General features: G+C 49.1%; 1 protein-coding gene across 1 annotated transcript in view; it reads right to left on the bottom strand.

Annotated features, from left to right (window-relative positions):
- Window positions 1-1,858: 1,858 nt before the first annotated feature.
- LOC117802933 (sodium- and chloride-dependent GABA transporter 1-like) overlaps window positions 1,859-13,471 on the bottom strand; it is a 22,735-nt gene continuing 11,122 nt past the window's right edge. The window contains exons 2-10 of the mRNA XM_034663769.1: window positions 11,094-11,228; window positions 10,767-10,870; window positions 10,339-10,463; window positions 8,946-9,058; window positions 8,423-8,554; window positions 6,895-6,997; window positions 4,780-4,880; window positions 3,769-3,936; window positions 1,859-1,963 (exon numbers count right to left, since the gene is read on the bottom strand). Coding sequence (XP_034519660.1) covers window positions 1,859-1,963; window positions 3,769-3,936; window positions 4,780-4,880; window positions 6,895-6,997; window positions 8,423-8,554; window positions 8,946-9,058; window positions 10,339-10,463; window positions 10,767-10,870; window positions 11,094-11,228 — 1,086 coding nt within the window. The remainder of the gene's footprint in view (window positions 1,964-3,768; window positions 3,937-4,779; window positions 4,881-6,894; window positions 6,998-8,422; window positions 8,555-8,945; window positions 9,059-10,338; window positions 10,464-10,766; window positions 10,871-11,093; window positions 11,229-13,471) is intronic.

The raw sequence follows: 13,471 nt of genomic DNA, 5'->3' as shown, positions 1-13,471 counted from the left end.
TCTTGCCAAACATCTCAGTTAGATTTGCATACAAACATTAAGTACACTGCATTTGTCTTAGAAAGACTTGGTCTTAGTTTCACATGGAAGAACAAAGAGAAAGTCAGAAGTCTTCCTGCCCTTATTCTAAAGGAATTCACACAGGATGGGGAGTGGGACCATGAGACACAGTGAAGGGTTCCTTTCATTCTAAACCCTATAGTTTAACAACACATATGCATTTTGATCATGGACTCACCAGTTGGCATTTGGGATGCCTTAGCAATGAGACTATTTTACAGATGACCTCAGGAAAAGGTGTGAGATTTCCTACACGATACCAAGTAAGACCCTAAATACCACGCGTGGGGATGAATGTGTACATGTGCGCGCCTTTATACATGTACACGTACTTTATGCTTCTCTACAGGAATGTGCTTAATATTCTGAGGGTAGTACCTTATTGCAAGAATGGGTATGCTGGTCACTGTTGGATGAGAATGACGAGAGGTTAAAAAACCCACAGTCACAGTTATTTGCCACAGTTATTAAGGATTAGTTGTAAAACACAGTTTGTGAGCTAACTAGCTAAGGAGCTACGGGGCACAACATACGATTTGCTACATGGGAACCCATCTTCCTGGCAAAGGAGAAACGCTGAGTCACTGGAGCTTGCAAGAAACTGTCTTTGCCTGATCTGCCACCTGCCACCACTACCACCGCCACGGAGCCCAGGTCCAGAAAGAAACAAATACTACTTCTCGATGAAGCAGTTTAATCTCGGAAGCACTTGGCGGGGGGCAGGGGGCGGGGGGTCGTCCGGATTAACACTAGCTCCTCAGTTAGTGGGCTGGGGAGAGTTTAGTGGCAGTGAGGGGGTTCCCACCGAGGAATATGAATGAAGAAGGCAGCAGTCTTGACTGGGGCGGCAGTGAGGACACAGCTGAAGGGGAAGCCGGAAAGATAAGTGCATCCATTTTGACTCAAGGACAGACAAACCTTCACCTTGATTTCCTCTGCACCTGATTTGTGCTCCATAAAACGGGGCAGCCTAAGAGAAACTGGGGCTCCTGATTAGGGAACTTCCCCAGCGGGATCTTAGGCCCCCAGAATGGCAATAAAAAAAAAATCAATTGTGCTTGTGGCAGTTTTCCAAGGAGGGAGTGAGGGAGCTGGGCCGTCTGGAAAGATCGCTATAGGGCCAGGTGCAATCAGCATGGCCTGGCTAGGAGGGGGCAAGGAAGGACGATCTGCAGATTGCTGTAGACGCAGCAGCAGCTGGGGGGGGGGGCGGCGGGGGAAACTGATGGAGGTCCTTGGGGGTTGTTTTGTCAAAGCTGCCTCGGGAAGGATAAACAAAAAAATGAAAGTCTGAGCTCCGCGGGCTCCCTGCTACTCGAGTGAGCTCTCCCTGGAAATCCCCATTATACGAAATGCCCTTTTCATGTGTACAGAGCAGCGTTCCAACGGAACCGAACTCCGGCAAAGTCCGAGATAAGAGTCATGGGTTTCGGCAGTAAGAGAACAGTCAGGAATATGACTAAAAGCCATAAGCGTGTGGTCTCACCGCATTGCGCTCGCTGGCAGGATAAAAACGATCTACTGCACAGTCACAAAGGCTGATTGCTTGATGCTTATGGGGCCCGGATTAAAAAGGTCACCAGCGTGCAGGTGCTGGGGCCATCGGGTATGTCTGCCCACGGCGGGGCCCACCGGGGGGGGGACTGTCCCCCACCTCCCCTCTCTTTGCATGGTGATGGTGTCTGGACTCGCCACTCGAGGTAGGTTGAGATAGACGGTATCTTCAGACATCAAGTGGTGGTCACGTTCAGCCAGGTGGGGGGTGAGAGTGTCGGGTCGGCCAAGCCGCCAGACACCCCTAGATGTAGGCCTCTTTGCTGGCTGAGCCGCTGGCCTGGGGCTGCTCCGGACCATTCTCTGGGCGAACGATGTCCTCGCTGGGCTGGATCATGACCTGGACGCGCTGTGGGTACCAGGGAGAATTTGGGCTAGAAGGAGGAAGACTGGCTGCTCCATTCCCCCACCTCTTCAAGTCTTTCCTGCCTGTTCTGCGTTCTAAACGCACCCCTACTCTGGCCTCATCCCCACATCCTCCATACTCTCTGANTCATCCCCACATCCTCCATACTCTCTGGCCCCCTCACTGTTCCACACACATGCCAAACAAGCACCTGCCTCAGGGCCTTTGCACTTGCTGTACCCTCTGTCTGAGACATCCTTCCTTTCAGATAATTACACAGCTCCATCTCTGCCTCCTTAGGTCTTGGCTCAGTGTTCCTTCTCAGCGAGGCCTCACTCAGCACTCCCTAAAACCCCTTTCTACTCTTATTATTCTTCATAGCACTCATCCTTTATGTAACATGCTTTTATTTTGTTAACCGTTGGTCTTCCTCTACTAGAATATAAGCCTGGAGTGGGTGGGACTTTGCCTGTTTTTCTCACAACTGTGTCTCTAGCACTGAGAACACTGCCTGGCACATAGTAGGTGTTCAATACATATTTCCTGAATGGATGAATTTCCCACTACCTTCTCCACACATATTCCCCCAAAGCCTATCCCCTCAGATCATGCACTGTCTTCAGATGTGCCCACTCCTGGGCCTTTGCACAAGCTATGCTCCCCTCCTCAAAAGCACCACCTCTGCCTCTCTGCCGCTCCAAGACCTGACTGCCTTTTGCAGCTCAGCATACGACTGCGGAAAATGAAAGCATCAGGCCTAGAGCTGGAAGAAGGGGCTGCAAGCCTCAGCTCTCCTAATAACTTCCTGCAAGCTGTGGGGAAGTGGTTTCCCGCTTGACCTCAGTTTCTCCATCTGTGAAAAGAGAGGCTGGTCCAGGGGCTGCACATGAACTCCCACCCTGTGTTCCTCAGGCCACAGACCACAGAGCTCCCTCTTCTGGCTCCAATTGGTCTGGAAGGTCCATCTTAGTAGAAATAAGGTTGAGAACCACGATTCCAAGGCCTCCCAGCTGTGCCCCCCCATATTCTGATTATCCACGTCTCCCCAGTGAATCTTCTCAGCTTACACTTAATCCATCAGTGTCTCTAGCACCTGGATACCTCCAGCACTGCCTTGTTTCACTTGAGAATTCAATATCATTTAACAAACAGCTGGTGCGGAACTAGAATGTGCTGGTGGCCCGGCCGAGGGCACCATGCCTTACATATTTTCTTGAGGGTAAGACCACATTTTGTCTTTATTGAGCCCACAAAAGGGGTCTAGAGTAAGCCCACAATACAACGGACCCCACCCTTCACTTGTTTCAAACCCCTGAGACTCTTCATTATCCTCAAGATAAAGTTCAAAGTCCTTGTCCTATTTTCAAAGCCTTCATGATCTGGCCTAACTTTCTTACATCCTCAATCTCATCTCTTGTCACCCCGTCTGCATCCTTCTCTACTCTACCCTCCAGCCACAATGATCTCCCTTTGGTTCATCAAAGGCTGTTTATACCCCTGGGCTTTTGCACATACTTCCTATCCCCTTCTAGGAACATTCTTTCTGCTTCTACTTTTAACTCTGGCTCATCCTCAGGCCTCTTCTTAGCTATCTCCTCTTTTAAGAAGCCTTCCTTAACCCTCCTCAACCCAGGCAGGGCTAACCCATCTCCCTGGTTTACCCAAATCATGGCACTTCCAACATTCTGTTGTCATTGGATATTGAGTTGTCTGTTTCCTAAGTAGACTGAGCTCCCTGTGGGCAGGGGCTGTGCCCAGCACAGCAGGGGAAGGGAGCTAGCAATCTGAAAAGCGAAGAAGGGACCTACCTGCTTCAGGGAGCCCTTTAAGGTGAGGAACATGTAGGCCATGTACCCAGGGATGAGGACCATGGAAGACAGAGCCATGAGCCAGCCCACGCCCTGGCCCCACTTGGGGAACACGTAGTTTCCCATGGTGAGAGGAGTCATCTGCACAGCACTGAAAATGAACACACCCTGGGGAGGGGGGAGGAGAGGGGATGGGACACAGTCCCCCAGACTGGACAACCAAGGCCCCTTCCTAGACCCTGAAGCTGACCCTCACAAGGGCCTGGCATCGTGGGAATCCTGCACTGAAGGCCACTGCTAGTACATTAGACATCTTCGTATAGAATAGGAAAAGGCTTCCCCTATGGGAGGACCACTAGCAAAAGGTGGCTTCTCTGTGAGAACCACCAGGAAATGGGACCCCTTCTGGGAGAACCAATTTGAAGTTGGTGCCCTCTGCCCAACAGAAAAAGGGACCCTTTCTGGGAGGACAGTAAAAAAGGCATCCTTTCCTCCAAGTTAACCAGCTTGGCAAACAGCAAGGATTGGATGTCAGCCTCGAGTCTGCCATCAGCTGAGGGCCTTTGTGCAGGACACAACCCATGCAGTGGCCTAGCCCCCACCCCAAGGACCTGGGGCAGCTGTCCCAGGCCTGCTCATGCCTCAGTTTCCTCCTGCCTGAGGGAAGAAAGGATGCTGAGGATGGGAGGCCTCCTTGAGCCCATGGCTCGGGCTTCAGAATCAGGCCCACCTGGTTTGAATGCTGCATCAACTAGTGGAGTGATGCTGGCAGGGTGAGCCTGGGTCCCTCAGCGGTCAAGTGGGGGCAAGAATGCTTATCTCGCTGAGGTTTGCACGGATGATGTAATGTGTCTGGTGTCATGCGGGGCACAGAGTAGATGCTCAGCAAATGGGATTGAAAAGTATTAGGGAATGGGTATCTTTGCCTCCAGAAATTTCTCTCAGGACCTGAGTCACCCCAGGGCTTGGTCTGGCCTCATCCTAACAGGGCTGGTCAGGACTTGTCCTTACCACTACAATGATTGGGGTGAAGAAGGACCAGCAGAGTTTCCACCAGATACAGGGCCTGGAGCCAACCATCTCTTGGATGTTGTCATAGAATCGGTTAACACCTGTGACATTCAGAGCGAGAGCAGGAGGAATGAATGAGCTGTGGGCACTGCAGGCTCAAAGTTTCAGTCTGCCACTTTCTGGCAGTAAGACCACAGACAAGATACCTGACCTCTAGAAGCTTCAACCTCTTTGTAACATGGGATTAGCGCTCCAGGGGTGGGGGCAGCTTGTCATCTAAGCATTCAATAACCCCCAGCAAGTGGGTTGTGTGAGAAAGCCAGGCACCTCACATGAAAATATCCACCAACAAAAGATTATGCTTATAAAGCATGTCCTCACCTCTCTCAGTGTCCCTCCCACCCAACAGTTAGCCTAGCCACTCCTTCAAAACTCTGCTGGACAGAGCGGTTTTCCCCGCTGCTCTGTTGCTACGAGCAACCGGTGATAGACTGCAAAGAAGAACCACAGAGCCTGCAAAACACCGCAGGTATCACTAAGTTCCCAAGATTGACGTTGGGCATCACTGGGATTCTGTGCAAAGCCACAGACCAGTGAGGAAGCCAGTTGAGTGGGAGGGAGGACGAGAGGGAGGGGCAGGTGGCAAAGAAAGTACAGTCAATATCAAGAACTAAGAGGGACCTGGGAAAACATTTCGAACACATTTTCTTGCTGGGATAATCAAAGCACAGGGAAGGACATCCTTTTGACTATCATGCAGCGGACTCTGGAACCTCAGGCCACAAAATAAACAAATAAAATCATCGGTTCCTCCATTCTTTGCTCTAAGGGAGTGCGTGCTCTTCACCATAGCCCCGCTTTTGTTAAATATTTCACTTTAGAACTTCTTCTTTTTAGTGTTGGTGTCACATTTCTTTTTTTTTTTTTTAAAGATTTTATTTATTTATTCAACAGAGATAGAGACAGCCAGTGAGAGAGGGAACACAAGCAGGGGGAGTGGGAGAGGAAGAAGCAGGCTCACAGCAGAGGAGCCTGATGTGGGGCTCGATCCCACAACGCAGGGATCACGCCCTGAGCCGAAGGCAGACGCCCAACCGCGGTGCCACCCAGGCGCCCCTGGTGTCACATTTCTAGATAAAATCTCAAACCCTCTTATCCCAAAATTTATGAAGAAATTTTGGCTCCCACTTTAAATGAATTTATTTAACCCATCTTAAGGTGTCTCTTAAATATGGGACACCCTGTGCTAACTTGATCAGATTGTTGTGAGGACCAAATACAGTTGATCTTTGAACAAAGTGGCAGCTAGGGGCTCTGACCCCCCACCCAACAGAGTCAAAAATCCGGATGGTGATGGATAGTAAGGAGGGCACGTATTGCTTGGTGCACTGGGTGTTATACGCAAGTAATGAATCATGGAACTTTACATCAAAAACTAGGGATGTACTGTATGGTGACTAACATAATAAAAAATATTATTATTTAAATAAATAAATAAATAAACAGTAAAAAAATCCGCATCTAACTTCTGACTNTGGTGATGGGTAGTAAGGAGGGCATGTATTGCATGGTGCACTGGGTGTTATACGCAAGTAATGAATCATGGAACTTTACATCAAAAACTAGGGATGTACTGTATGGTGACTAACATAATAAAAAATATTATTATTTAAATAAATAAATAAATAAACAGTAAAAAAAATCCGCATCTAACTTCTGACTCCCCAAAAACTTAACCACCAATAGCCTACTGTTGACTGGAAGCCTTACCAATACCAAACAATTGATTAATACATACTTCGTATATTCTGTGTATTATATACTGTGTTCTTGTAATAAAGTCGGCTAGAGAAAAGAAACGTTATTAAGAAAATCTTAAGGAAAAGAAAATACATTTACAGTACTGCACTATATCAAAATGAGTATCAAAAAATACTGTATTGTATCTATACACAGAACAAGTAGGTTGTGCTGTTCCAACCTGGGTTGTTCAAGGGTCAATTGTCAACTAACATATAGAAAGGGCTTGGTGTTCAAGCTGTATCTGTTGAATGACGACTGAAGAAATGAACGAATGAATGAGGGAGGGAAGGAAAAAGGAGGGTTGACACTCACCGTAAAACCAGGAAATGGAGACACATTCGAAGAACACAAGGAACAGCAGGCTCATGCCACTGGCAGAGTAGTAATCAAACAGTTTGAAGACATAGATGCCCCCCTAAAAGAGGAAAAGCAGTGAGAGGGGGTCCAATTCCCACCAGGGCCCAGGGCACTCAGTTCACAGCCAACCTGGGCTCTGCCGTCTGGCGAGGTAGGTGTGAGACAACACTGCAGCAAGGAGGCTTAAGGGAAGATTAAAAGAAGCATTGAAGGCCTAGTAACTAGGAGGGGGTGTGATCATTAACTCCCTGGGAATTGGGAAGCAGATGTCCGGGAAGAGCAATGCCCCACTTCTGGGAATCCTGGAGGACTGAGAAAGGAGCTGGTCATCACATCCATCTCTCCACGAAGCTAAATCAGTTATATCTTTCCCCTGCTTAAAACCTTCCATGGCTTCAACAGGACATAAATATAACATAAAAAAGTTGAGAGAATAAAATAAAATAAAATAAAATAAAATAAAATAAAATAAAATAAAATAAAATAAAATAAATGAAAAACAAAATCCAAATGGCTCTGGTCTGTAAGTTCCTACATGGCCTGGTTCTGGACCCTCCACCTATCTGCTCACTCCCTTTGCCCCTCAAACTTACCAAGCCCATGCCTACCTCAGGGCCTTTGCACCTGCTATGTTCATCTTCCCCTGGCTGTCTCTTCCTCATCATTTGAGTCTCAGTTCAACTGACACTTCCTCAGAGGGCCCTCTCCTGACTACTCTGTCTGAAGCATCATCCCTCACTGGTCATTCCCTGTCCCACTACCGTCTTTTCTTCATGGCACTGAACGATCTCTGAAATGATTTGTCTGTCAGTCTTATCCACCAAAGTGTAAGCACTAAGAGAGCAGATATTGTGTCTGTCATTCACTGCTGAGTCTCCAGTGTCATGACAGGCCCACGGGGAGTGTTTAACAACTAGGGAGGAATAAAAGAAGAAATGAACAATATTCTGGGAATGAACTGTATTTGAATGCAAGGGTAGAACCACAGGGCTGAGTTCATGGCTTTAGGGTCATTCATATTTACCGTACAATTCATCAGTTATGTGTATGCCTTCTGACTAGGCCAGGAGGGCCTTGAATACAGACAGGACTGCTCATTAATATCAATAGTAAAAGAAAAGTGGAAGCGGGGAGAAGGGGCAGTGTCAATGTCAAAGGCCCAACTCCAGCTCCACTGTCTAATTAATTTGTGTGCATTTTTAAAAACTCAGTACCTTTACCCCCTCCTCCCAAAAGCAGTCCTGGGTGCCCCAGGCTGAGTTAGGGGCTGTATTCTCCAGCTGTGTCTTATCTTTTCTAGCTCAGTGTCTGTGTCTCCCACTCTCCCACCCTGAGGACAGGGTCCCCATCTCCCTCACTGCTGTGCTTGGCACAGAGATGGTGCTCAAGGAACAGATGAAGGGTGGGGGCACGAGGCTGGGGTGGAGAGGACCTGCAGGCAGGCCTGGGGCAGGTGCACCACAGGCGTGCCCGGTGAGCTCACCTGGGTGATGTTGGAGAGGCCGATCAGGTAGGAGACGATGAAGACAGCAGTGGTGAAGAGCTCCCTGTGGCCGCGGAGGAGCCTGGGGTACTCATCCACCAGGGCTGTGATGAAGCCGTCCACAGTGCAGAACTTCGAGGGGGACGAAGGTCAGCCATGTGCGGCAGACCCCAGCCCCAAGCCACCCAGAACCTGACTCTCTGGGGCAAGACCGAAGGGATCCGGCATTGTCGGGACAGCAGAGCCAGGGAAGCCCCAGGATCTGAATCTGCCTCTGCCTCTCTTTGTGACCTCAGGAGAGTCCCTTCCCTCTGGACATCAGTTTTCCCAACTGGAAAATGGGGGAGGTGGCTGAGCTGGTCCATCCTGAAGTATCATGTGGTGGAACAGTCTATGGGTCTGAAACTCTTGGCCATCTTCCTGGAGGCCTAAGACAATGGCCAATGGCCTCCTCTCCCTGCTTGTTCCCAGACCAATGAGGCTGGGTGGGGGCTCCTGCAGGTGCCAGGGAGGGTGTCCTCACCTGGCTGTCAATGCCCAGCATCAGCAGCATCGAGAAGAAGAGGATGGCCCAGAGGGGAGAGATGGGCAGCTGCGTCACCGCCTCCGGGTATGCCAGGAACGCCAATCCAGGGCCTGTGGAGGGAAGGACAAAAAAGAAGAAGAAAAAACGTACTGAATGAGGATACAGAGTGTGTGCAGATGGAGGAGGCAGTAGGGTTGGGGCCAGGGGCCCAGTGAGATGAAAGGAGGGACTGTGGCAGTTTGGCCCACTGGGGATGGTGTAGGTGCAGAGAGGAAGCCAGACGGAGAGATACTTAGGAGGTGGAATGGGCAGGTCCTGGTATTGGTCGGTTTATGGACTGAAGGCGAAGGATGATGCTGGGGCTGTCCTGGCTACGGGACGGTGGCACCCTTTGCTGCAGCAGGGAGCACAGGGGAGGAGAAGGTCTAAAGAGGTGACTTTGGGACATACTGTATTTGAGTGTCTGGGTGGGGGTTAGTCAAGAGATCAGGGGAAAACTTGGAAGGAGAAGGAAAGAAATTGTAACCTCCCTGGGTCTGGCTCAGGAAAGGGGGGTGGTAGCTGGGGAATGCCAGAGAAACAAGCTGGCCCTTGTAGAGAAGATGAGGACATCAGTGGAGAAAGTTCCTTTCCACATGACCAGCACAGTTCTCCATGATGGGGAAGGGACAAGTCCTGCTGCCTCCCCAAGCCACAGGGCCTCTGCTGTGCACACCATGGGTCCCTCATGTTCACTGCTTTCCTGGCTAAGTAGGGAGGCAGGGGTTGCCTGGGGTTCTCCTCAGACCCTGCAGCATTGATGACAGTGTGGTGAGCAGAGTGGGTACAGCCTGCTTGGTGAGAACATGTTTAGAAGTGGGACAAAAGCAAAGATTCAGGTCATGGGGGATGAACATGGTGTCATGGTCATGGTGATGAGTATGTCATGGTCATGGTGATGAGTAGGAACAAAGTTTATACCCCAGGGGGCAAGACTCGGTCTTCTCCCTGCAAAAGGCAGGATTGTGCAGGAAGTGCCAGTATGGCCAGGCGATTAAGAGCCTAAGCTTTTTGATCAGCCAGTTTCTCCACCTTTCTAGCTTGGTGAACATGGTCCACGAGCCTCAGTTTCCTTACCTAGTAAATGGAATAAAAAAGCATGCACTCCATAGTGTTGGAAAGTTTCCCGTAAAATGCTGCCTGCTCTGCCTGGCACTTAGTGATGCCCAGTGCCGGGGAGCCAACACACCACACTCATCCCTGTCTCTGTCTCTGGCCTTTGTACTGGTTCTTCCCTCTGCCTGCACGGTTGTCCCCTGGCTCCTGCTAGGGATGGTGGGAATGACCGCAGATCCCGCGTGTTAGCCCCTCCCACCCCAGTAGCCCTGGCCCTCCCATGCACGGCGCTGACCTGAGGCCACCACATCAGCAATGGACCTCTTGGTGACATGAGCCATGAAGCCCACGATGGAGAAGATGACAAATCCTGCGAACATGCTGGTGCAGGAATTGATACAGCAGACAATGATGGAGTCCCTGCAGAGAAGAAACGGTGGAGTCAGTGAGGGTGGGGCTGGCAAGGAGGTGAGCCAGGAGCAGTGGTTAGCGAGGCACAAGGGGAGGGGGCAGAAGAGGGTGCCTGGGAGCAGGATTACAGGGCAGGTGCCCCCAACCCATCCCAGGGAGGGGGTGGAACCAGAAGGAGGAAGTGGTTTAGAGAGGAGTGGAGTTGAAAGTGGAGAAAGGCCACAGGGCGTGGTCTATAAGGGGCGTGACCGGGCGTGGGCGTGGCATTGAGGGGGCGTGGCCAGGAAGGAAGGCGCTCCTGGGCTCTCTCACCTGTAGACATTGTTGTGGAAAGAATTATAGCTCCCAAGAGCGATCAGGGATCCCAGCCCCAATCCGTAGGAGAAGAAGATCTGGGTTGCCGCATCCAGCCACACGTATAGGTAGAATGAATGAAAAACAGTCAAAATTATAATCATAGCCACAGTGCCCCATGGCCTTTTGCATGTGGTAACCAGCTGTACCTGGAAATCATCTCAGTTTACATATGAGTTTAGAGAGGTGCAGTGACTTATCCTAAAGCTGGTAAATGGTGGCTCAGGACTCAGGTGTGCTCTTAACTCAGCCCGTGGGAGCGGGGAATCCGGGAAGGCCACTCACCTCCGAGTCGGACAGCTTGTGGAAGTTGGGTGTGATGTAGAAGACGATGCCCTCCTCGGCCCCAGGCAGCGTAACTCCACGGAAGAACAGGGTGATCAGCATGGTGTACGGATAGGTGGCGGAGAAGTACACCACCTGGGAGGAAAGTCGGCAACCCTGCCCCCTCCGGCAACCCTGCCCCCACGCCCATCTTTCCCTCCCCCATTCAAAACTTAAAATTCTTAATTTTGCACAAAATCAAATAATTTCATAATTCTTTCTATAACATCACTGGAAAATGGACACTCCATTTTTCTTTGAATATTTTTGGTAATGAGGAATATTTGACCCTTAAAAGCTGTTTTGTTTTGAAAAAACTCTAGCTGAAATTTGTCTCCATATAAGTTCTAACCATTGGCTATAAAAATGCCTTTACACGTGGGTCATTTATCCATTCGACTCTCATTAAGTAAATACTTATTGGTAAGAAAAAAATTGATGTCTTCACAAGGCTTACATTGAGTAAGATATTCTCGTCTATTAGACAGTAAGCTCTCTGTGTATTGGCTTTATGCCTAAAATATTTTATATTGCTGGGGCGCCTGGGTGGCGCAGTCGTTAAGCGTCTGCCTTCGGCTCAGGGCGTGATCCCGGCGTTCAGGGATGGAGCCCTGCATCAGGCTCCTCTGCTGGGAGCCTGCTTCTTCCTCTCCCACTCCCCCTGCTTGTGTTCCCTCTCGCTGACTGTCTCTATCTCTGTCAAATAAATAAATAAATAAATAAATCTTTAAAAAATTTTTTTCTATTGCTTAACGAAGTGCATAGAGAGAAGGAAACAGAAAAGCCTCAGAATATGAATATGAGAAACATCATTTTGTGCTGATTAGTAGCTGAAGTCAGTGGCCTTCTTGTGGGGTCGTGAACAGGCTGGAGGTGCCAGGGTCCTCATGATTACAGGGCAGAACTTGGTGCCTGTGTTTATGACCCGCAGAGAGCTGTGTTCTTCTTACTGGTTGGGGTCTCACTCTTTCTTTCTGCTTGAGCTCTGGAATAATGAAAGCTCAAAGGACAAGGTCTTTCCCAGCATTGTGTCTGGAACATAAAAACCAATAGTCTTGTGTCACTGCCATTAAAAATAGGACCCTCTCCCTCCTAGGTCCCCCGTGGGCTGGGGACGCTGCTGCACTCTCTGTTGGCTCTCTGCCCTGCTCAGAGAGAGAAACAAACACGGAAGACGAGACATTAGCTCTCCACTTAGTCAGGGATTCATTTCGTTTTCCCAACTTTTCTGGAAACAAACGAGCAAAACTTACTTTTAAAGGGCTAAAGTAAGATATAAATAAATGAACAGACAGATAACATTTCTTAGGAAAACATAATGCCCTAAAAAGTCAAACTTTCCCATGTGACTCCGAGAATCAGAATATTAAAATTGGATTTTCTTATTTATTCCATAAAAACTTACTCTAAACAAAACAATATGATCTCAGCACAGGATTAACCTGCTAAGCAGAACATGGTGAAATCCAGAAGAGATCCAAATATTACTGGTTTGATGAGAATATTTCAAGTCATGGGATAAAAATAGGAATCGGTTTTAATTTTTCTTGCTATTTGCTAATAGTTTGCTTTGCTGTATCAATTTTCTCTTTTCCACTAGGAAACTGGTTATCCTTCCTTTTCCTCTCACTTTTTACACCAGTTTTGCTCCAGCAATTCATGTATTCATATCAAACCTTAATTACCATCGTAGAGTCAAAGCTGTGGCCTGCACCTGCAGCAGGAAGGCTCCAGTGGCTCCAACGACAGGTGGACTGTGCTGTCCTCTCACACATCATCCCTTGTCACCCCTCAGAGGCTGCACAAAGAATAAGGGACTCTCGTTCTCTCCTGGCCTGAGCAGCCTGATTTCCCTGATTGTTCAGACTGTTCTTCCTCTGCGTGAACAGCCCCAGGTTGGGAAGGAGAGGTTCCTGCCTCTTCTTCTTGGTGATCTCTGCCTGGCTAGAGATTACGTCTCAGCAGCAGAATTCAAATGCTTGATTCTCTGTGGATGGTGTGTTAGTGGTTTCTTCAGGGGGCTACAGTTTTCTGGAAGCCTCGGGTACAATGTCTTCCTCCCCACCTGCACGTTTGGACCACACTCCACGGCATCTTGCTGCGAGGGACCCCTCCCCGTGGCAGCTCTTTGGAGGCAGGTGTAGATTCAGACAAGTTGGTTCAGAACCTGGAAAGACTCATTATTCATGGAAAATGGCTTCAATAAAGAGTGGGATGCAGGCTACGGTGCCTTATTTTAGCCCTGGCTATCGTTCTCTTGTATTTTCTCTTCTTGCCACAAGGACCTGACATGATCTGCCAGTTAAGAAACTCATTATTATCTAGACACATGACTGTAG

This window comes from Ailuropoda melanoleuca, chromosome 7, assembly GCF_002007445.2.
Source record: "Ailuropoda melanoleuca isolate Jingjing chromosome 7, ASM200744v2, whole genome shotgun sequence".
NCBI classification, from domain to species: Eukaryota; Metazoa; Chordata; class Mammalia; order Carnivora; family Ursidae; genus Ailuropoda; species Ailuropoda melanoleuca.
This window is presented reverse-complemented; position numbering and strand designations above follow the sequence as displayed.